Below are 25,298 nucleotides of genomic sequence, written 5' to 3'. Positions count from 1 at the left end.
GCTGCAGTTACTGTAGGCCAGGGGTTTACATGAGGACTCTGAGGTTCTGGGGTTTTTTAAAAAAGATGTCTGGTCAGAGATCAGAAGCACAAATGACACTGTATTCAAAGGAAAGTTATAATAAAAAGCAAAATTCCTTTTGCTAAACCCCGAAGGCTTTGTTTCAGTGCCATTTTTTGTTCAGAAGGAACGTTGGTTCAGTAATGTGACATAGAATACTACAGTTCTGAGTACAAGAATTGAATCGAGGCCAAATTAATGCTACTGCAGGGTAATGACCATGTTACCCTCATGCTGATCTACTCTGACACAATATGGACTTGCTTCATGTAACGAGGACCAAGGATGATACAGCTTCCAGAGCTGGAAACCTTGATGAAGTTGTGGAATTGACCTGTGTTTCTGCAGTGCCTCTCCACTAGAGAAACTCAGAACTTCCCAAATTGCTTTCTGCTTTTGAGAGCACTTTGCAGCATCAAGCAAAGTTTGAGAGCTGAGTTTTCATCTTCCTCAGGGTTAAGAGCAATTGAGCTTCTTTAACAGGAAGGCTGGACTTGGAGAGCCTTTTTTCTTCCATCAGAAAAGAAAGTAGCGTCTTTCTGTAAAGCAGAGTGGGGCTGTGAAACCATGTAAACCTCTACTGCAGCTACCAATATTGAATAATTTTAAAAACACACCCCACACTTGCAGTTCAAGTGTTAGTGCAAGTATTTGGAACACCAGGCCTTTGACTGTCTCGGTGAGTAAGGTTTCTCACAAGTGCACTGTACAAAAGGCAGCCTGAGGGAGGAAAAAAGGAAAACAATGCAGAATAATAAAAAACCCTACTGGGAGGCCATTACAGCTTTACTGCCAGAGTACAAGCAGCCATTAAAATTGCCATCTAGGTGTTACATTCTTACAGTACAAGTGTAAAGCTTTAGATTTCAGATGAAAGACAAGCTGGAACATCACTGAAGCATAAAACAATCCCAAAGCCTGTGGTGTGTGCAGCAGCAGTCCTGGCAGTGGGACAGTTCACAGAAAAAAGGCAAGGGATAGAAGCAACTTTAAAAATGGTATTTCACACTCAACAGACATGAATTCACAATCAGTTAAATACAAAGCTCTACTTCTGTATTTAACAAAAATACTTCAAAGTTGACATTTCATATAACTGGCATTAATACAGACATCTACAAGCTGGGGAAGGGTCCAGGTAAGCAGCAGAAACGATGGGTTTGTACTTTCAAGGGACAGTATTTCAGTTTGCAGGGTGGCTGATGACACATTGATGAACATCCATGACTGAAAGTCAAGTTCTCTAAGTTCAGGATCTTTTCTTCCCCATACAAGCCTTTGTGGTGCTCACTGTCTCCTCTCTCTTGCCCATCCCAGCTAACAGTAAGAACTTAAAAGTTGGATGGAATCTCCCTCTGGATGCACCAGGAGTCACCTTAGACCCACACATTCAACTGCAGTGCTTACCCTGGATGGCAGGGCTGGACTGAACTCCAGAGCCAGCCCTTCCACTCTTCGGGGCCACTCAGTGCCTGCAGTTCCTTGGTCAGAACAAGTTCTGAGCCAGCCAGGGGCAACTGCCAGGTAAATGGGCCAAGCTCAGATTTATTTACAACCACATACTAACGCTTTGCTCTGTCCTTCTGCAGAGTTCAGAGGATGATTTGTATTTGGTTTTTATCAGTGTACGGTATCCTCCTTTAGTCTGGTGTCCAGAATGCTGCATTCAGAGGTGTTTCCATAACTCAAAGGGATATCTTGATAGTCACCCATCAGCTTTAGAACCAGTGGGGTATTGTAAAGACCCATAACCAGTACATTTCACCTGCCCTTTTTCCCCTCCAACCAGCAGTGGAATTAGAGCAAGTGTTGCTGACTTCTGTTGTAACACCTAAATAATGTCATCCCTAGTTATACCAGAGCAAAGAAAGGCAAGATTAGGACATTCAAAACCAGCTTTTTATCCTAATCAACATGGTAAAGCTAAAAATGCTGAACAGCTGAGTGGAGAAAGACAAACAGCATGAAGAAAAGTAACATCCCTTCCCTTAACACGATGTAACATCTTGGGGTGAGGTGACAGAAAAGAGGAACGGATGATACACCTGCATCCAGGCTGTTAAAAATAATTGACACTAGTTTGGGAGCTGGGTCTTCAGTTAGCATAGCAGAGTATTCAGGCACTAGTTAGATATGCAAGAAGTTTATCAAACCATAAAGTATCATATTAAATATCCACGCAAATATATGAAAGATTTGACTGGGTTCTACTTCTGTCCCTTTTTCAGGTCAAAAGGTGAATGCAAGTGTGTCATAATAAGCCAATGTCCTGCAGCTTATTACACACCAAATCAAAAATATAGAAAATAAATGATAATCCTATCTACTTACATAAAAAGGTAATTTTTTGAGTAAGTTTCCAGACTTGCACAAAATATGCAGAAAACTGCATACAATCAGTTTCCATAAGAACAGCAGTTTCATGTAAAAGGTGGGTCAGCCTGCTAGCCAGACCTACTTTATACAAAGCTCTGGAAAAATGACACTTCAACACTGAGGGTCTGTCCTGCTGTCACTGAAATGGCAAAACGCCCACTGCCACCAGGACAAAGCCCTGGAGAAGGCCTCTCTATCCCCCACCCACCTTTGCCAACCATTCTGTGACAAGATACGGAAAGTAACAGCTCTAGTAGGGAGTAACAGTGATTGCAAGGATTGTAACGTATTCAAAACTCAGGCAGGGCTGTAAAATCATAGTTCAGTGTTCTCATCTGCAGTTGTCCTCCTCCTGACCCCACCACAGGGACTTGTGGCCGCCCACCTGACCCGCATTCTCCTCTCCCTCACTTCAAAGCACTTGCAGTACCTCAAGCTCCTTCCCAGCCCACCTCGTCCTTCTCCCAGTCTTCTTTCACCCTGCCCACTCCAGAGGACTCTGAAATGCAGATGAGAGGAACTACAATAGCACAGCAGTGTAAACAGTTAGTAAGCCTGCCACATCTTTATTGCTGCAGGTTTGGCAAAGGGGCATTCTCCATCCTCAGGGGGAGCTTGAGGCAAAAGGAGAATAACGCTTAAAGATAAAAAGTGATGAACAGCAAACTTAGGAAAAGCAGTCAACCTATATCAGGGCTCTTGGAAAAACCTGTAGCTAGAAGTTACTGAAAAAAATCTTGCACTTGCATGGTGGGCTTGTCCCTGCCCCTGAAGTAGTGCTGTGCAGTGGGTGATGGTCCCGTGTGACCTACTGGCATGAACAGAGTCATCTTCCCGCCCCTCAAAGCCTAAGGCTACTACACAGCTACCAGGACTTGTGGTTCAGTTCACAGAGGTCTCACAACTGGGGTCATTCCTTGTGCAATGTTTGATGGAGGTGAAGGTAAAGTGGTTTCTTGGTCAACAGTTGCAATTTCTTCCTTTTAAAGTCAGTGGGTTTTTTGTACCTGTAACCACAAGAAAGTGAATTAATCCAAGTGCTAATGGCTGTGCAGGAGGATGAAAGCAATCTAGAAAGCTCATCCTGTACAGATCTTATTACCCTCATCTTTTAAATACATCTGACAAGGCTTGCTGGAAGCAACAATAATGAAGAAATGGTATTTTCTCTGGATGATGATTTTTACAGGAGAAAAATTTCAATATGAAGTAAATGAACTTAATATTTTTGTAAGGAGATTCCCAACATAATACTCTGGATTGTAGGAGAGACCCAGTATCGGCTACTCAGTACTTCAGAAGTACTCCAAGCTAGCACAGACTAAGCACTCTTCCAAGAATTGCAAGATTCACCCTCTTCTTGAATAAAAAACCAAACCCCTCCCTCAGACCTTCAGCCACTCAGCAAGGGGAGGATGCACACCATGACCACTCAACACTACTTTGAAATGTTCATAAACTTAATTGCAAATCGGTACCTCATGCCTCAAATCAGATTTCCTTTACAGAAGTTCTGTACCAAAAGAATGAGTTGATTATTTTTTAAAATATATCAGATCTGACACTCAGGCTAAACTCCAAATTAAAATCTCCCCTACAGACTTCATTAAATTCATACAAAATTAAATTACTGACACCAGCATTTTATTTGGAAACAGGTCTAGTTTCTGAGAAGAGTCTAACCATCTTACTTGCCTAAAAGCATTTTATCTTCCCCTTTTTATTAAAGTATTCTTTAAGGAAGTCAATCTAATGAGTCCAAGAAACCTTCCTTAATGCAACAAGCCACACATTGTAACTGAAGGCTGGTTCATTTCCTCTGTCATTGTCATCCATAATTGTGAGTCACTTACAGTTCTATAACAATTGCCCCAGGTTTAATTTCATCCATCTCCATGAAAGCAAAGCACTTGGTGCTAGTAAACCTTTTCTTAGGCTTGTAGTGTTTGAATTCAAAGAAAATAGCTGCACCTGGAGGGAAAAATTGTTGAATAGAAAAGTTAGCAATTATGGGTAAGAGTTGTCTGAAAACTTATCTGCCATTAAGTTGCTCTACTTAAATTGAAGGGAATTATCTCCAACACTTCTGTTATTTACTCAAAAGCTACATCGTGTTCTTACAATGCCCATCACACTCTCAACAGCTTAAACTCTTCACTCCATTGCTCACACCCAGGTACCAATGACTAAGCAGGTGATAAAGCAGCTCAATACCTGTGTAGCAGAGCACACTGCTCTGTTTTTATCTCTTTTCATTTCTCCCTTGCCTGCAAGCCATCCCAGTGACCAATTTGAAAGGGACAGGATGCAAAGGTCTATTTTTATCCTTGTCTGGATCTTGAGCCCTGCAGCACCAGCTCAGGAGCAGCCCAGTGTCTGTGTTCCCAAAGCTCCTGGGCCCTGTTTCAGGTCTCTAGTACCACATACCTTTTGTTAGTCTTTCAATGTGTTTCTGAATCTCGATGTCCACATTAAAATGGACATATGTGTCCTCCTTCCTCAAAGCCACAGGAGTATCTTGCACAGGAGTCAGATCTATCCCATTCAAATCTGCAGGAAAGAAACAGCATGAGAATGGCAGAAGCTTCTCAGACTTTAAGGTTCAGCTTTAAGAGATTTACAAGTCTCTCCTAATCCTGCCAGAAAAAGTTCACGGACACCTGGATATTTCCACAAAACCTAAAAAAGGGGAAATCATATCCCTTTTCTTTTTGATTACAACATGAAAGCAGCTAAAGTTCTGGCAATATTTCAGATAGAAAAAAGGAATTACCCCTCTTTTAAAGAGTGCATTTCTTTCTGCTGTCACCAAAAGATTCCCTTTCCTGTGCACACAGGACTGCAGCAAAGCTCCAGCCCAAATGGGATACACACCAAAGGCTGCCTTCCACACAGGGTCTGCAGGGCACAGCTCACACATCCTGTGTATGCCCTGCTTTGTCCCTAGACACAACAAGCATTATTCCTCTTGGGTTTTCCACAGAGGCATTGCAGGGCCGTGGGATGGACTCCAGCTCTCAGCACCAGCCCCTAGTTGTGCTGGTGTGGCACAGCCAATATTGTTTCTCACTAAGCCTCTGCTGTTTCCAGGGGTACATTTGTCCTCTTACTGTCTTTCCTCTCATTCCTGATCCCTTTCCCTCTGGCAGAGGAAGTTGCTAATGATGTGGCCAAGATTACAGATATGGAATGCACACATTGTGCTTGGAGCACAGGCTGAGGCCCTGGAGCACCAGTGATTCCCTTCATCCAGGGCATGGGCTGGGATTGCCAATGCTGCATCGGGAACAAACCTCTCTCCAAACCTGCAGAAAAGCAGCTTGGTTTAGAACCAAGGAAATCAGCTACTAAGTGTCCTTAGACTCCTAACAGTGACAAAATGAGTCTTCAGAGATACTTTTCCTGACCAAAAACTTTGAGAAATAGAAGTATCAAAAGACACCATTAGCAGACTCAGGCATACCCTGCCCACACACTCACTTCTTGATCCTAGTTTCTACCTCATTACTTGGCAGCCACCATTTATAGGTAAATGAGTCTGGAAACAGGGAGCCTCATGTTAACAGAGAGACTTGCTGGGAAAGCAAGCCCAGCAACACAGAGTCTCCCTTAGCTCTAGAAGGGAAATGAGAGCTACAGCAGCAGTTTTAGCAGTGTGCAATGAGACAAACACTTCAGTGGCAAGGAACAAGGAATGTTTGTTTTAAAAGCCCTGATAAGTATTCAAGGGACATTTGGTAACTGATCCTTCCCCTGTGCCAGAGGACATCTGGTGGAGGAAGCACTGATCACACATCTGACAAGTGTTTCATCCCTACATTTAATATCCAATAGCACATCTCAAGAGGACACATACAGGGTCATTATCACAACTGATAATAACAAGAGGATATTGGCTCAGCTACAGATTTTTACATGATAAACAAAAAAAAAAAAAATCAAACTCCTACAAAGATTGTAAAGAGAAGCTGAAGTAAAGCAGAACAAGGCAAGGGTAAGCAGTTTTGACTACAGGGGCTTCCTGCTAAGAAATGCAAAATGGGGGACAGATACTTCCACTAGAAAGAGTGTGAATACCAAAAAAATCTCAGCCTTAAAAGACACCAACTATGTTACCACCTGAAACAGAGAAATCCTAACATTGCCTATCCTGGATTGACAGAGAGAGAGGTTTTTCCAGATTTATGGAGGCTCTCAGACCACCAGGCTTTGGCCAAAGCATTTCACTAGCCAGGCTAACGCTTTTATTTTATTTCATTTGCAAGCTTTGCTTCCCAGCTTCATACCCATTCCTCTAGACCTCAAGCCCTGGTAAGATTATATTTGTAGTACTACAACAGTAGTTGAATGAGAGGACAAGAATGGAGTCAGTGGGCCATGGTTCCCCATCTCCAGAAAGCCTGGAGACCAGTATGTGTGGGGAGCACACACAGTCCAAGAAGATCTGTACTCAGGAGTCAGCTGCAGAAGTCATGGCAGAGAAGTAGGGCAAAGTCACTCAGCTCTCAGCAGGGACGGGGCACCCCTGAGAGCACAGAGAGGAGCCTATCCTGCAGAATTCACCTCCCAGTAGCTCTCAAATAAAGAGTTTTTCCACCCGTGATTAAAGCAGAAGCCCTAAATCCACAATAGAACTACCAACAAACGTTTTTCCTGGCAGGCTGAAAAATCAATAGAGCTTTCAGAAAATGCACTCTCTCCAAAGCAGCACTGAGGAAGCAGAACAGAAATCATTACCCTTTACACTGACTGTGATGTAAGGATCAATGCACTGCCCAGCATCTTTCAGACCAATTTTCTCTATGTTGATGGTGAGTAATGTCATCCCGGGTTCAGATGGCAATCTGGGCAATAAAGTACCTGGAAAGAGTAAAGCATATTATTAACCCTTGGTGTCATCTCACAGCAGAGGCTTTGCTTGTCCCATCTTCTCTCATGGAAGATGCTGTTCTTAGGGGGTACAAACTCCCAAGATTCATATCCCAACAGAACACAGCACCATGGGAATGTCTGTGTGCACAGACACAAAACATCATTTGACAAATTTCAAAGCCCCCCCCAAAAAACCCAAGACTGCCTCAAGTCAAATCAACTGATAAAAAACTAGTGCCATAAGAATAGAGGGGAGCATTGTTTAAAGTGTTATTTCTTGCTGTCATGTGGAATAACCCACTCAAGGAACTCACTTGGTATCATTTTTGAGAGTTAAATTTGGGAGGCTGGATTCAATCTGCAGTTGCAGGATGTTCAGACACTTGATTAGGAGTCCCACCCCACTGAACATGACTTGGCTTCACGTTGAACATTTAGACTGGGAGATTAAGGAGGAAAATGGCATCGTTGCAAATCCCACAGTACAAAAGGAAACCAGAAAATTGATTCTTAAGTAAGCTCTACTGGCTTCTACTTAAGGGGGGGGGAAAAAAAATAAGAGTTTGCATCCCCTCAGTTCCCTTCTGCCTGAAGGAAGGAGTTCCCAGCTCTGCATCAAGGACATTTAGCATCAAAACCTGGTGGTCAGTATAAATGAATCCTCACAGTGCTGAGGAAGACAGTGCAGCTGGCAAGAAATCCAGACTGTTCAAACTCCCTAAAAGTCACGATATTCTGTCATCAAACATGGAGTAGGTTATTTCATGCTGCATTTAGCAAAAACCAGCACACTTCAAGCCCCTCTCCCCTATTGGATGAACAAGCACCAGGACAGAAAATGTTCAGGCTCATGAGCAAGTTTGAATCAAAGTTTTGCTTTTCTAATGAAAAAAATAAGTTATCCTAAGGCTTGAGCACTAAACAACATAATAATTTCCTTTGACAAATCCAATATGGGTTTTTTCTTGACACAATTTTTTCCTCTCTTCTGCTTGAGGAGCTGGGGAACCACAAAGATTTTGTCCTATGAGAGACTGGCTTTGCAAGAAGTGCCTGCTCTGAGAACTACAGGCACAGCTTCAGCAAGATTTCCTGAGTGTTCCCACATCCAATCACCCTCTCAGGATCACATGCAAGACTCAGGATCACATGCACCCTCTCAGGATCACATTCCCATCGCTGATGCTGCATGTTTCTGTATTTCCTGTCCTGAGGAGACTCAGGGCCTCCAAAGCACTGTGTCTGCAGACACCTCCCAACACAGCACAGCAGACACAGCCCAGTGTTCTGAGCATGGGACAGGCTTCTGACTGCAGTGGGAGAAATGTTAGAGAGCAAACTTAGTAGAGATCCCTCATTTCTGCAAAGCAGCACATGCTCTAGTTAATCTTGCTGTCTTTCCTGAAGAGATGCTCAAAGATAGAGTTCTTATTTCAATCTAAGTGAAGGCAGAAGCAAGCCTGCATTCTCTTTGGCACAAAACTTTGCTCCACCATCTCTCAGTTGTCTCCTAAAAGCAGCATGGGCCTCAAGAGCCAGGACCAAATGTAGCCTTCAGCTTTCCTGTCCATCACTCCAACGGACTAAGTGATGTGATACTTGATAGAAAAATCACCTGAAAGATGCCTCAGCCTGGAATTTATTATAAAAACAGTGGCTTAAGAGAAATTATTCTTGAAGAATGCTTTCCAGAATGTGTAAAATTGCAGAGTTGCAATGGACAGAAGAGTCAAGCTCACTTCCAGGAGACAAGAGAACAGTAGGACAGAGTATCCAAGGAGCACTGTTTCCTTCCTGCCCCAGCAGGAGGAACAGCCAAGCCAGCAGTGGACTAGAGTAGCTGACTGTAGCCTGTCTCACGTGAGCCACAGCCCCAGGCAGGCCTGTGCTGGAGCCTCTGCAGCCACTTCACACAGCAGCCCCAGGAGGTGACAGTGCCCACTCTGTGGTACAGCCTTCCTGGGCTGGGCACCACCCGCTGTCTGCCACACGGCCTGGGCCCTGAGCAGGCTCACACTGAGGCCTTTCAGGAGAGAGCTGCAGCCACGCCACACACAGCCACAGGGCATCTCTGCCACAGGGGGCTGGGAGCACCTGCAATGAAGGAAGTGTCCTCCTCCAAGTGGGTTCCAGAGACAGACAGTGGGCCAGCCCAGCAGCCCACTGCAGCTGAGACACAGACATTCAGGCCCTCCCCTCCCAAACCCAGTTCAGAGAAAGGGGAAAAAGTGACAAGTCTCCTGCTGGGCTCACAAGGTGAGATGGATCACAGAAGAGCACAGCACTGGAGTAAAGTCATATATAACCAGGAGAAAGGCAGGAAACCTTTGCTGTTAGAGGCAGCAAGCCATTGCTCAGTTCAGCTCTACATAGCGCAGAAGTCCAACTACACAAATACTCTTTGTAAGATTTCCCATAAAATGTGTATTCCAGTAAATAAAATCCAGCTACACACCTACTCTTGGCTACACCCCAACTCAGAACCTCTTCATTAGTACAGCAGGACTTCTAGAGAGCTGTTTGAATCAACAAACATGGCCTTCCCTTTTCCTCGTACTGAAGACAAATGAAGACCAATAGATAGATGCCCAGTACTGTGACTGTTACCAAAAACTGTGTTGTGAGGGTTGGTACTAAGAGCTGCATGAAGAAGACCACAGCTACATGAACATGATCACAGAAATTACTGTACATACTAAAAGGTTCTCATACCTTTGTTGGCTCCTGGGTTAGATGAATGGGGCAATGTGATAACGATGAAGCCATGCATGGAGAAGACAAGACCATGGTCAGTTAGACAGTACAGTCACACACTATGGATTAAAGGCACATCAAAGCAAGGAGTGCAACACAACTCTGTCAATTTAATAGGCAAAATTCACTTTACTCATAAGACTCACCCCAGGGCTGCAAACTGCTTTCGTTTGAGCCTCATCACCCAGGGAAGAGCAACAGACCAACCTCCAATCAGGTAAGAAACACCACAGTATTTACATCCAGTGGGGAAACACATAGTACAAAACCACCTTAGAGATTTAGATTATTGTAGTTATGGGGACATTTACCTTAATGTGGAAAAAGTAGCTCAGAAAAGTCACATATGCAGTCTGTTAAATAGATGGCAATGTAGAACAGCAGTCACAAGTTGCTCTCACCTCCTCTTAAAAGCATGATCTTACTGAGGAGTATTTCTGTAAGAAAGTGTAAGCCCCAAGCCTCTCCTCTTTCCAACTTGGCTACTCTCCTTCTTTGAAAATGATTTAACTGTAAACTCAGCCTGCTTATCACCTACTTACACTCTTTCTTAAGCCCATACACAGCTTCTACATCCACTACATGCACACAGCTCTGATGGGTTGCAGAGCTAACTGTTGGCACTGTGGCAAAGGTCACAGCCTTGTTGATCCACCACCACCTACTCAAGGTCTCTGTGCTGTGCTTGGGATAGACAGAAGGCATCTCCATAAATGGATTTATCATGGTGAATAACAAGGATCAAGACAGCAAATGTCAGTAATCAGTAGCACCATATATTATGGCCTGTTTGGGAGCTTGGCATAAACAGGTGTAGAATGTGCATGTCCACATCAGTACAGCCTGCAGGGACCACATTCAGCACTGAGCTTGGGATCATATCTGAATATCATCTGTTTTCTCCAGGCATCAGTAATGCAACACCCCAGCTCTTCTGACCATAATTTCAGTACTGGTTTCCTTATTTGTTATCTCATTCCTGAAATACAAAGTTTGCTAGCCAGCTCTGGAACTAGAAACTTGTTTCTTCTGCAAAGAAATTACACCAGGGACCTAGAGAACCTCTGTTGCAACATCTAAATTGTCAAAACCTGAAACTACAGGAAGACCCTCTCTGTAGGTATATCCAGTTCTACAAGTGCTTTCACATGGACAAGGACTAAAGCTATGAAAATCAAAACCCCCCTTTGTCCTCTCAGAGCTTGGCTTCACTCTAAGCCACTGTTTCACCGAAAAACACCACACAAAAATAACCAGCAACAACTTATCACACCTCTAGGAGGATGTGCTGCTTCTTGCAGGAGAAACATTGCCACAATTTACATTTGAACACATTTGAAACACTTCACATAGTTAAGAAAGTGCATGGGATGAAAATACTGAGTTTGAGCCAGGAAAAAAGGCTAATTATTTAAGGTAGATAGTACCACCCTCACAAGTTCACCATACAACTGTTTCACAGTAAGATACTGTTTGTTGAGAAAAAAAATCACTGGCCACCCTTTTGGTTGTCCAATACAGCATTAGGGTTTGTTTGCATGAGCCTATAGCTCCCCACCCAAGCTTTTCAAATTACAGGTGGAAAAAGAGGCTTCTCAGAGAAGCTACAGAGGCTGGCATGGCAAGGCTAGTGCCCCTACCTGGAACTCTAGCAGGAAAAGAGTCTGGAGACCCTGCTCCAGCTCCTCCTTCCTCATCATCTTCCTCAAACTCCAAGTGTTCCTCTTCTCCAGGTGCTAAAATCTTCCTGTAAAACACAAGAAAGAAGAAATGAACCAATACTCACTCACCACCTGGCTGTCAATTCACAAGCCAGCATCTGAGTACAGAGCAGGGGCAACACTCTTTAATGTCCTTTCATACTTCTTAACTTCTATCTCTACCTACATTCTCTGACAGAGACTGCAGGAGCTCAGACCAATAGAAAGCACAGAGCCTAAAACCAGGAGACAATACTGGAAATTTCAGAGAGATGTAGGGATGTACCAAGTACTGATTTTACCAAAAGCATGGTCTTGGTTTTTAGTGACACTGAGACAAACAGAATTCAGAAGTTCTTTTAACCAGTTTACACAAAGCAGTCTGGCAAGCAGATGGCTCTAGAAATGTGTTTCAGGTGCACACCAGGTACTCCCTTTCAAGTACATATCTGTACATGAAGTGATGTCCAAGAAGTTCTCTCTTACCTGAGTGGGACAGGCTGAACATCAAAGGGGAACTCCTTATTGTAAGTGAGGATATTCTTTAAGACTGCAGAGAAGGGAAAAAACAAAAATTCATACTCATAAATCAGCATTAATCCTACTGCTTTGCACAGCTATGTCCATTCTCACAGCATCTTCACACACAAATAATAATAATTTTTAAAACAATCAGATCATACAAAAAACACCCCTCTTCTCTCATATTTTAAAAACCAGCACAGCTGTGATCAAAACTACCACAGTAACATTCAGACAGGTTGAACTGCAACTGCAGCACAAGACCACTACCACACTCACACGGGGAAGATGAACATGGCAACAACCAGAATCTTCATGAGAAAAAGCTGCAGCCCCGAGGTGAGGGCAGCAATCTTTGGTGGCTGTTGAGAGCAGGTGGTGGTGTTACTGCCATCAGCTCCACACAGACTGAAATCTGCAGAGCTGACGTGGGTGCACACTCAGGCAGCCGCCATGGGAGACCAACTGTGCTGATAACACAAAGCTTTGGTGACATATTCTGCTTCTTCAGTCATGTGTTTTGGGGGTTTTCTTTGGTGGTGATGGCTTTGTTTGTTTTTCTTTTTATCTGCCCTCGGATGTCTGGGCAGATTGGTGAAATTCAGGAGAGATAATGTGCAATACCTGGGCACCAAGCTCCAGAGACATTGCCTATACCTTCAGCATTCCATGGAGAACGGCTTTGCTATTTATATTGGAAACTTACTCACATTTTAGTAATCCCAACTTTATCTGCCATTTCCAAACACATCTACCAGTGAAAGAGAAACTGCCAAAAACATGTGAAAGAAATAAGCATTTCATGATAGCTAAAGGGCCTAAAAATTTACAAGAGAACACCTGCAAGGAGAGGCACTCTCCTACCAGACAACGAGTATCCCAGACTGGTAGGAGGAACAGAGAGGAAAAAACTCCTGAGTCCTCTAACAGAGCTTCACTTTGCAGTAAGAGCTCTCAGAGCACAGGAATCCTCCCCTTAGGAGTACTGAATGAGAACAAAACTCTTTTCAAACAATGTTCAGATTACACAAATACCAAGAGGTACTTAAATAGCAGTTATGCTTAAGGAGCCATTGCCAGGCCCCTCTGCCTCAGCACACTACAACTCAGCCAGTGCAGGAGAGCTTCCCTGTCTCCCTTCACATTCCCATCACCCAGCCTGGGCTCCTGCATTAGCTTACCAGACACCATCTGAATGCTTTAAGAATAAAGTATCCCTCTGGGAAACTATAAAGAAACCAAAAAGTCTTTCCAGTCTTTACTCATACTGATTTTTTTTCTGATTTCTGTGCTATGACATGAGAGGTTAAGCACTGCCTGATCCCAGCCAGACACAATACATAAATACAGAGAAAGGTTTAAAGTGCTTTCAGTCAGAGCTGTGATGAGAGACAAAACCAATGCCATGTCTCTCTCTCCAAAGACTTCGCTCTGAGGCACCAGTAATGCAGATCTCAACATGAATCTGAAGAATCACAGCCACTTCCCACCAGAAAAGCAGCTGATCAACAGCAGTCACCTTCCAGTACTGCTGAGGTTCAGGAAAAGAAGGGGATTTTTCTCACTCTCAGAATTCCCCTGCTCTCACAGAGCTACATCACAGCAGAAACAGAAAGTGAAACTACCCCAGGAGAAAAACCTCAGTCAAGTGAGATCTCTTACAGATCATAGGCACATTATACAGAAGAGAAAGGAGTCACAGTAGCTCTCCTCCTACTTTCCAAAGGTTGATAAGTGCTAGACTCCTCTTTTCTAGTAACCAGCTCCTCTTACGAGCAGCCCCTGAAAAAACCCTCCTAGTAATTCACCTCAGGCATCACTAGAGGGCCCGAAGTGCTCCGCTGACATGAGCACATGCAAGACGAAACAGCTCTACAGCACCTAAAATCCTGCTGCTGCCCGAGGCTGAGCACCCCTGTCCTGCCGGGAGCAAATGTGGTGCTGAATGTTCCGCTCAGAAGCAGAACCTGTCGCCTTTTGGTGCACAACGCCGTGGCTCAAGTTTTTAAAATGCTTTCAATTCTTGTCTCATCACCAGTGGCAAATAACTTTGCAAAGCTGTAACACAGCAATTTAAGTGCTCCTTTAAAGATCAACAGGATAAGCAGCAGGTCCACCACACTCAGCCTGGTGAAATACTTATTCAAAGCCACTAAGAAAAAGCTAAGCAATAAAATTTTGAGGAAAAGGAAAATCCTCTCTGCATCTACCACAAGTGTGAGCTTCAGTTGATTCAAATAAAAATACCAGATCACAGGAAAAAAAATTAGGTTAATATGAACAGGAATCTCCCTTGTAATGCTGTGTAAGACATCCAAGCTTTAAAAGGTTGGTTTGGGCTTTTTTGGATCTCTGTTTTGTTTTGAAAAACACAATCACCTCTGGGAGAAAGAGCCCTTCCCCTCTGTAATGTTGCTGCTCGAGAACGTGATTCACGGAAAATTCTCCACGAGTGCAACTAATCAGTAGATCCCAGCATCATGGCCTCCATCTCTGCTGCATTCCCAACAGAGATCTTTTAAAAATACTGTTCTGCAGCTCTTGTGCAGAAGTCGCCTTTTCTTTTGTGACATTGGACAAATGTCACTTTGATTTGCATAGAATCACAGAATCTCCAGAGTTTTTGGAAGGGACCCTCAAGGATCATCACAGTCCAACTCCCAGCTCTGCACAGGACACCCCAAGGATCACACCATGTGCCTGAGAGTTGTCCTAAAGCATCTTGGACTCTGTCAGGCTGGTGCTGTGACCACTGCCCTGGGAGCCCATTCCAGTGCCCAACCACCCTCTGGGTGCAGAACCTTTCCCTGATATCCAACCTAAACCTCCCCAACACAACTCCAGGCCATTCCCTCGGGTCCTGTCAGTGGTCACACAGAGCAGAGATCAGTGCCTGCCCCTCCTCTACCCCTCATGAGGAAGTTGTAACTACAATGAGGTCTCCCCTCAGCCTCCTCTTCTTCAGGTTGAGCAGACCAACTGGCCTCAGCCTCTCCCCATAAGGCTTCCCCTCGAGGCCCTTCACCATCCTCATAGCCCAATTTTATCAGCAGTTGGCTCTTTCTTGAAAGACTTCAAAAGAAATATCAACATGGGCCATAAGACCAGGACACATTAGCTTGGTAAAGACCACTGTCCATTTATATTTTCTGTGACAGTGATTTTTTGTCATACCTGTACTGATTTTTTTTTTTTGAATAGACAACATAAAATAATTCGGACACCAGGCTCCCCAGTACAACTCAGTATCCACTTGTCTTATAATTATCACCTAGGCACAAGGGATGCCCCAGCCCCTCCATTTGTACTGTGAATTCTAACACTTGTATAAGCTTCCACAAAGAAATGGATTTGTGAGATCCAGTGTGTTAACAATGACTTCACACAGTGCAGCCTCAAAAGAACTATTTGTATGTATGGAACCTCCTGTAGCATTATTCCAGCACAAACTATTCAGTGACAAATCCTATAAACAAACAGAAGTAGCCAACTGCTTCACTTTCCAAGCTGCATGAAATGCAAGCTTAAGTAGGAAAAGTTAGAACTCAACAACACAAGATTAAGGGGAAAAAAAAGTAAATCTAAGGGCCCTGGTTGTTATAACAACACCAAAACCATTCTGACAGCTTCAGGCACAAAAGTAATTAAAACAAGCCAAATTGTGTGAATAGCTGTTTTGTGTGAATAGCTGTTTTTGTTCCACCCTAATGGAATGGCTTGACCTAACAAAGGAATCACTTATTTGCATTGCCAACCCAGATTTTTTAGCTTTTTCTGGTGGGATGCAAAAGAAAACTGACAACGTGAACTAAAACACTTCACGGAGCATTTTATGAAATGGCTGGTATTGGCCTGATTAAGATTTACTCTATTCAAGATACACTTAAAAACCACAAAACAAAGGCACAATTCAGAGAGAAAGAGGCCAGAACCATCCAAGTAAGACAGCAGCATTAGGAACATCAATGTTCAATTGTAGTCGTAGAAGCACCCGTTCTCCTCCAAGGAAAATAACTCAGTGTATTTGAAAACTGATGGCCACACACTCTTCCTCAGTTTTAATATAGTTGCTTGTTGTAGGAGGTGTGGGCTGAATGCACTTCACACTGCTGAGCAGTTTTTTTTGACAGCTAAAAATCAATTCTCTGATGGAGGGCAAGATAAGCAACAGGACTGTTGCACCTTAATTTAAATTTTGGACAGGATTCCCGTCTCTCTTCCAACATTCAGTCACTCACAGGGCATTTGCACAATGGAGTCTAAAATCCACAGTCATTCAATGATTACATTTTAAATACTTTGTAAACAGAGAGCAGCAGTATCTATACAGAAAAATCCCAAGTCAGAGGATTCAGAGGCCAGACATACAATATGTAGAGTGAGGAAGACGGAATATTCCAACACCCAGTTAAACCCTTTCCTGAGTTACGGTCTTCACAGACCCAGCAGTTTGTAACACACCTCACTTTGCACTTTCAGGGAACAGTTTAGAAGCATTTGGATTCTATATTTTGTTAGAGATATCAGGAAGCTCAGCTCAATGCTCCACTTTTTAACAAGCTTCCCCATAGGATCCTCTGCAGGGAAGTTCGGCCTACTCATGAAGGGGAAAAACACTTGCCTGCCCATCATATTTATCCCCAGCGTGCCCCTTAATGTTATAACTGTGTCATAAGCAAAATAAAACCAACTTCTGTCAGCACAAAAGAAGCTCTTCCACATTTCCTGTTCCCTGAGAATTGAAGAAACATTAATATTCACGATAATATGGCTTAGATGTGGAAGCTCTAATCATAAGGATGCTTTGAGAACAAAGCAGCCAGTGTTACAGGAAGGAAAATGAAGCAGATAAATAGATACTTCCTACATGAAAAAGTTATTTCTGGATTGACATACCAAGAACTGACCCAGGATCAGTTGGGAAAAAACAACATCACACAAAACCCTTCAAAGACTGACTCACATCCTCACTTTGACTCTCAACTTCGTTGGTCTGGTTGCATTACAGTGGGAGGTGACAGGTGATTGGCTACCATGAGCACAAGTTAAATATTTTCAAAAGAAAAAATAAATTTCATGCTGCAAGAAGGAAGACCACAAAGCGTTGAAACACAGTTCAAATAAGAAATGCGCAGGTAAATTATATAATGTACTACTGATACCTTAAAATAGTATTTTGTGCAAAAATTAGCAGCACCCAAATTGCTTATATATTATCTGAAACATTTGGGTTACTGTACTTTTAAATTACTCATGTTACATTCCTTAATACACATCAAGTTTTGTCTGCATGGTAACAGACATTTGGAAGAAGCACCTAAACCCAGCATGACTGTTGAACTGCAGTGTGGTCAGTCAGTATTCCTGCTGCTGTCATGTTTTCCATTGTCATGATAAATGGCACTCAAAATACAAAGATACCACTTACTTGGTTCCAACTTCTTCAGATCCTCAAGCTTAAACTCATCCTGCGACTGGGTGGACTAGGACAGTACAAAGAAAGAGTTAGATCTTGGGATGCACCTTCCTCTCACACAGAGCTACCCCCTCAGAATACAAATGTGAGGTGCTTCCTTTGTTCCAGCACACCAAGTTACCTCAAAGCTACATCCCCCCAAAAAATCTACCCAACAAAAGGCAGGTTCCGAGGTGAGGCAGAGACTACATTACTTCTCAAATATTAAGAACAAATTTATCCAATATTCCAAGCTCTAATGCAAGATAAATATTTTTAAACCAACTAGTGGTACATTCTTACTGCACACAAGAACATTCACATTTCAAGACATGTGTCCAACATTGTGACACTGGCAGAAGTTACAGCACACAGGATGAGCTTGACAAAACTCAGCCAAGAACTCACTGAAAACAGAAGAGGAATTCCCATCTTTCTTTTCTCCAGCTCTCATGATGGTTTCCTCCTCTGTCTGTAGCACATACATGTACAGTTCTCAGTAAGCCAATCTGTGTTACTAACGCAACAGAGAAGTTCTTCATTTTTTATTCTGAGGTAGCTCACCAACAGTTTGGTAAGATTAGTTTATTCTGAGACAAGTGGCAGAGCTGGCATAAAAAGAAATGCAAATAGGAGGATTGACACTGGGCATCCTCCTCTAGGTGGATGATCAAGTCTTACCTATTATGTCATTGCACCCTTGGCATTCCTTAAGATTGCCTATTGCTTTCAGCATTTAAGGTCCAATGAGGTTTTTTTCTTGATTTTGTCCAAGAGTGAATAGGGACCTTCTGCAAGACTGTAAGGATACTAAAGCAGCTATACACTTAGTGTTAGGAGAGTGGGAAAAGGTGACCACACTCACTAACTGCTTTAACCTCTGCTAAGAAACCATAACCAAACTGCAGCAAGTAAACCCCACCCCAAAATGAAGTGGGCAAGAGGTTCTTGTACCCTCTCAAAAGGTTATAAAATCCTTGAGTTACTGCTGGGGAATCAACAGCAAGGAAGGCTGTTCTTGCACAACATCATCTCTCCAGCTTGGCAGGTTATGACACGGCTGCAGCTTCTGCTGCTGCTCCCACATGTGACCTGACCCACAAAGCTGTTCCATAGTAGAACACGCAGGTCCTTGTCAAAGTCACAGTGACTCCAAGCAAGCACCACACTCTTCAAACACCCCAGGTTAGATCAAAATAGAATGACAGGTAGAGGTAACCAAATAATTCCTCAAATTCTTCACAGCCTCAAGACTGGTCAGCCCCCACCTCATCAGTCCAGCATGCTGTATCCCAGCCTCTCGGGCAAATGAAGGCAGCACCTTGTCCAGCAACACAAAGTATTTGGGAGTGCTGCTATGAGTAACTTGATGCAAAATTTGCCTGTCATCACTCTTTCTTGGCAAAGAGGTAATCCAGTAACCCAAGCTTTGATTCATCCCTTCCCTATCCATGGTCTTTTGGAAACTTCTCTCGCTCACTTTTTGTTTTGGGGATAAGCTTATGCTGAGAAAAAAAGATATTCACTCCTATGACATCTACTTGCAGTCCAGAAAAAAGTCCAAAGAGTAGTTTACCAATTATTGTTTTCCCACATTTTCCTAGAGCACTGCCAGTTTTCATGACTGCTAAAAAGTAATTTGTATTCTACATACACATTCTTCTTTGAGGTGTATTATGATTTGTGAAGCAGCTGAGTAAGTGCAAGGTCATTCTGGGGATCTTTTTACCCTTGCACACAAGTTAGGAAGAGAAACGAAACAGTTCTGAAGGATGAAAATGAGGCAAAGAACCAAAGACACAAAATGTGCAGTTAAATTCCTGTACAAGCCCTAACAGATGCTCATGTAAGCACTTGCAGTTTTTTTTAAGGCAGCCACCTGGGCCGTTATGACAACAACCTGGAAATTCCAAGTGTTCACTCTGTTTTCAGAAGTTTGGGTATTTCTGAAGACAGTAAATGAGTTTTAAAAAGCTCTACAGTTACCTGCTGCTAAAGTATGAAGTCAGATAGGAAAAAGAGCTATACCTGTAAAGCTGCACTCCTCAGTTCCAAGCATGTTGCAATTTTAGCTATGGTTTTCTGAAAGGGAAAAAAAAAAAATTAGTACTGAAACGGTATTGTCCAGATTGACACTTTTAAAGAACGTAAACATAAACAGTTGCTTTTTCTTGCAAAGATTTCAGGTCTATTGTTCAATACCAGACCATTCATCAGAAGCTTTTTTTATACACAAGCAGGATTTGCTGAAAGCACAATAGATGAAAGACATCTGCCACTTAACTCCCCTCCCACAGCCCAACAACACAGATGGGGGTCATTCACTCAGCAGAAACTGTAATAATGCCTATCACATCATAAACTGTTTATAAACTCAACTGCTCTCAGGTGATAGGGGAATGAAAAAAAATAAATCCAAGCCAAGCAGTGTATTACCTTGTGAGAACCTGAGTGGTTTGTGCTGATTTGCCCTTTTAGGAGCCAGGCCTACAGTTCCTCTACCAGGCTCCCAACATCAGCAGACCAAGTCCACCCACATCAGACATTATAGCAGCCCAGTATCTCAGCCCTGAAAAAACACAGCCCACTTCTGTGGGTTTTGGTGGGAGAGGAAGTCTAAAGGTGGATTATTTTTCGAACTTTCTATTTGTGTGATTTTAAGAGATTTAAACTCTGAGTGAATCATGGAATATATTTCTGAATTCAAACTTGTCAGCAATCTAAAATATCTGTGAGCAGAACTGTGAAGTAATTTCTCATTTTAATTTAAAAATGTAGAAGAGAGGGAAGGCCTTCAGAATAGCCCATTGCAAGCACTCTTGCTTTGAAGACAGTTTTAAGCTTTTATATCTCACAAAATAAGATGCTCCAGCAAGTCACATTTGCTTCTGTTACTACCAGCTGAAATGAGGAGTTAGGACTTCTGTAAGCGACATCAAGAGGACACAACTGCCCAGCGTATTTTGCCTGACCATCACAAGTTTGCTCATTGACTAAAACCTTTTTGTGAAGAAAAACTCAGACAATCTGCAGAAATAAGGGCCAGATACAAACTCAAAATACTCTGTGGAACATTTATAAGGCAAGAAAACCAGCAACAATGAAGCTACAAAGAAAAGCAGTTTATTTTCAAATTAAGTTTCCCCCCAGAAGGAAGATTAAAGTTGAAATATGCACCTGTAACTCATTCTCTCCTTTTAAATCAGGCAGTATAAAAACAGCTCCTCCACAAGCTGGATGCAAGGGGAGGAAAAGATTTCCTAGAGCACAACCCTAGCATCAAAGAATTTCAAGAGTATGGGCACCTGGCAAGCTATGCAGTGTCTGCCAAATCCAAAAGGAGGGTTACATTTTTTGGACCCCAAGAGGTTGGGAACAGCAGATAAAAACTAGGCATGCTTTCCCAGGTACCTCCCCCCATCACCTGCTCTGGCTCTCCTGCAAAGGGGTGTCACAAATCCTTCTCAATCAGCTCCTAGGCCACCAGCAGTTTCAACAGGCTGGTCTAAAAGCTAAGTGACTGCAGTTTCAGTTCAGCTTAGGCCACTCTGAAAGAGTTCAGGAGCTGAATCATAAGTAGATCACACATCAATACCTCAAGGGCAGAGCCAACAGATGGAGCATGCAAAAGCCTCAGGTATCTGAGCAGATTTTCACCTGCTACCACAGGCTCATCAAAGCTTTTGAAGCCATCTCCCCAGCTGGCATCTCCTCTCCCCTTAACATTCTGTTTCAACATGGCACTAGGCCAGACTTTACATCCTCATAATTTTTATTACTGTCCATTGTATGGAGACCTTTCAGAAACTTTAGTTCTTCTGAGCACCTTCCCAGAAAGCAGCGAGTGATGCCTATTAACACAGGACACGTTGTTCAGTCAACAAACTCCCTCCTCCCCAAAATAAATTCTGCTACATAACAGAGACCCGTGACTGGATCTCCAGCATAGCTTGAAAAAACACAGGTATTTTGAAATAGAAAAGAGCATGTAGAGTCCTGAGTTCACTCTGAGACTTTCAGACCCACACTGCACACATGGGTGTTGTGGATTTATTGACACGTACTGCCAGGCTGGGTGAGAGGGCGCCAGGTAGTACTGCAGAAGCAGATTCTCAGTCCCTAGAATGAGAACACGCTACATCCATCTAATCAGCTGCAGTACAACAAAAGGAATTCCTTTTTATATTTGAGAACATCTGGAAAAATATATTTGGAAAGGTAGATTCTTAAAGGGGAAGGTGTGAAAGAATGGGTAAAAGAAAAGAATCCAGAGCTTTCCTAGAGAAGGGAGGGGAATCTCTCAGGTTTGACTACAGCTCCAGCATTTGCAAAAGTCCAGCTGTTCCAATGGTTTGGGTGTTGACTGCTAAGAAAAGAGCATGCCCATTCAGTGTGAGATCAAAACTCCTCCATTTGCACAACAGAAAGAGGGCTATGGGTTTGCAGGGTACCAGCACACAGCCTCCATGCCCCACCATAGAACCAGAACACGTAAACAGATTTTCACCTGGCTCTGGCCCTCCTGGCCTCTCATTAAGCCCACAGCATAAATAAGATCTCAGAAGCACTGCTCAGCCCCTATCTCATTTGTCAATTCACCAGTAAGTTCAACAACTCCACTATTCCCTATCCTGCAGATTCATGACTGTGTGTTCTGAAAAGTGCCCGAACTAGGAACCTCCTAGCAGAACAAACAGCAATACAAAATGTGTGTCCTCTGGCTCCTGGGGGCTGAAGGGCAATAATGGCTCTAGAAACAGATTAATTGAAGAGAGTTTGGGAGTCTTAAAATAGTAAAGAATGGGTTTTATATGGAATCTATTGAAATATGGCAAGCTCCCAGCAGGCATTATTCATAACTATTTTTTTAAGGGACCACACCCAACCCAAAAGTTAAAAATGCAGCTAAACACTGCTATCATTTTCAGCTGCAACTATCCCATGCAAAGGCTCCTTTTTGCAGTAGGGAAAACATTCTGTATCTCATTAGAAAGACTGAAGCCATAATTAACTTTGCTAGTTTAAAATAGTTAAGATTCAGTTTTATGTAAACTCATGATTAGAACGGGGAAAAGTCAGTTGATCTCGCAGTCAAGGTTTCTTCAGAGCCGTTGTGTGAGTAATGACTGCGTTAACTGTAATGCAGGCAAAGATGTTTGCACAAACACAGAGCCAGAGCAGAGCTTGGCTTTAAGCAGAGTTTAGGCTGTTAGAAGACCAGTAGTTTAATGAATCATGCTAAGACTGTTCAACAGTGCTCGTATTTCAGCAAGTTATCATTGCTTCAAAAGCAGGATTTTCTAACACTGACGAGACTTCAGCCTAGTACAAAAACAGTTACACGAGAAGCAACAACTGTGGTTGGAAGAGGGCTTTAAAGGTCACATTTATTGCACAGAGAACTGGGTGAGAGTAACTGTAGCTGTAGGCAAGCTGACAGCCACGGCCAAACCTAACTGGAACAATTCCTATCACAAAACACAGTGGCTGATCATGAATGAAGATGGGATTTTAAGAGAATGGAGGTAAAACAATGAACAGCAGCATTCAAAATGTTAAGGCTGAGGTAAATTCACCAGTAGCAGTAGCTGTAGGTATTCCACACATGCTGCTTCTAGGTGATGAAACTTGCACAGCCTTTTTACAGCTGCTGAAGGGAGACTAAACACAATGATTTGCTGTTTACAGGATCTGCAGAGAAATTCTTCAATAACATTCACAATCACTAATGAAGATTCCAGCACTGTCAATTACCCAAGTCAAGACAGAGCCTTCCCTAAGGACTAAAACTCCAGAATTACGTCCAGCAATAGTTATGACAACCCATCAGAATTTGAAAATACAGGAATGAACAACAAAATCTGGAGTCTGATCTATCAAGGCAAGTAGCATACAGTGCTTCAAAACTGACTCTTTAGGAGCAAAAAGGGAAGATATGACTATTTCAAAGCCTGAACTCTTACCATAAACAGTACATGTATTAGAAGATAAATGATAACTGGCTCACAGTACGACTAGGACAGAAACTGGTGGTATCTGTCAAGTGTTCTTAGATTAACAGATTGTACGATTACACTAGCAAGGAACACACCATCAATTTTGGTGTGGCCATATCTGCACTGTAACACCACATGTGATACATGAAATAAACCCAGATGTGGTAAAAGTTCATACAGAGTGATAGGGATGAGGATTTGAACCTACTCTTGTCCTTTTTCCCTGCAGCTGTAAAGCAAGTAGCTTCCCTTTAGCACAGAGGAGTCACTGTTGAAATCCACCTTCCCCACAAAGTAAGTAAAGTAAGAAACAACGACAGCCTCACAACAATTCTCAGCAGTATGTATGGTCCTTTGGAAAACAGCTGACTGGAAATCTACAAAACAACTGGAATGATGTTAGATCAAGCAACTGGAAATCATAATTAGCTTCATGGCCTTTCAATCTATGAAATTCCGCTTGTAGCCTTGGGCAGTGACAACAGATAAGCAAACCCTGAAGGTTACAGACTCTTCCACAGTAAAAACAAAAAAAAGAAAAAAAAAAGGTGGCTCTTATGCAACATACAGAGTCTCAGAAACTCCAGATATTAGGGAAAGAGATTTTTGGCAACCAGGAGGAAAGAGCACACTGGTGAATGCACTGGCAGGAGAACAGTTGAGCAAAAGTTACTGACTTGTAGCTGATTTTTGGAAGGGCAGCAGGAAAGAAGATACATTTCTATTTAATCAAACTGCTTGCAAACCCAGCATACACTAAGCCCTCCAACCACATGCCATGTGAATGATATTAGTGATGATAGTAATTAGTCATAATCACTAGATGATATACTGGCTGAGCTCCTGCAGAAATAGGGAAGACCAGCACAGCAAGGAGCTTTACATCAGAGATTTTGCTATACAGAGTTTTAACTGGTTTTTTCTAAGCAACAGCAAGACTCTAGTCACAAATCTTTTTGTGACTAGCATTCCTCATAGTAGAGGAGATAAAGTGTTCTTTCAACAAAATGTTGGGAAATTGGTTTGCGCATGTAGCTAATGAAACAGGCACTGCTATTTGACAACCAGACTTAAAGATTCAGTGCATCAGCCACTTAATGATTTGCAAAAACCAGCAAGTGATAAAAATGCCATCCTATTTTGTAAATTATATCAGCTTTAGAAATGGGTATCACTCTGCTAGGATGTAAAACCACCACTCCTTACTTTTTTTCTTTTCAGAAGACTGTTGCCTTAAGACATGACAGCACTTGTGCATCAAACATCTGAGGTCAGTTATCTCCACTTCCTGAGCCCCCCAGGCCTTCCCTCACAGCTGACCTCATTCACTTCCACAATCTGGTCCAAGGTCCTTTTCATAAGACTCAGGGAACATCTGGAGGCAAAGTCCTGTGTGGTTCTGGTTCCCATACTCACAGGAGATGATGTCTCCAGAAGTGAGATTAACAGCTTTGTCTTCATGAAGTAACTACGTTTTCAAAAGTCTCCACAGAGGGGAAACACGCAGTAAAGATGACTCTAGCTGAGAATGATGGAGAAAGCTACCAGCAAGGGAGGGAGAGC

General features: G+C 42.8%; 1 protein-coding gene across 1 annotated transcript in view; it reads right to left on the bottom strand.

Annotated features, from left to right (window-relative positions):
- Positions 1–1,038: 1,038 nt before the first annotated feature.
- The window catches only part of AIDA (axin interactor, dorsalization associated), a 29,306-nt gene continuing 5,046 nt past the window's right edge, over positions 1,039–25,298 (bottom strand). The window contains exons 3-10 of the mRNA XM_082302547.1: positions 19,768–19,821; positions 17,713–17,767; positions 12,249–12,312; positions 11,703–11,809; positions 7,174–7,296; positions 4,864–4,986; positions 4,290–4,407; positions 1,039–3,443 (exon numbers count right to left, since the gene is read on the bottom strand). Coding sequence (XP_082158673.1) covers positions 3,347–3,443; positions 4,290–4,407; positions 4,864–4,986; positions 7,174–7,296; positions 11,703–11,809; positions 12,249–12,312; positions 17,713–17,767; positions 19,768–19,821 — 741 coding nt within the window. The 3' untranslated portion in view covers positions 1,039–3,346. The remainder of the gene's footprint in view (positions 3,444–4,289; positions 4,408–4,863; positions 4,987–7,173; positions 7,297–11,702; positions 11,810–12,248; positions 12,313–17,712; positions 17,768–19,767; positions 19,822–25,298) is intronic.

This window comes from Coloeus monedula, assembly GCF_965178545.1.
Source record: "Coloeus monedula genome assembly, chromosome: 2".
In the NCBI taxonomy this organism is placed as follows: domain Eukaryota; kingdom Metazoa; phylum Chordata; class Aves; order Passeriformes; family Corvidae; genus Coloeus; species Coloeus monedula.
This window is presented reverse-complemented; position numbering and strand designations above follow the sequence as displayed.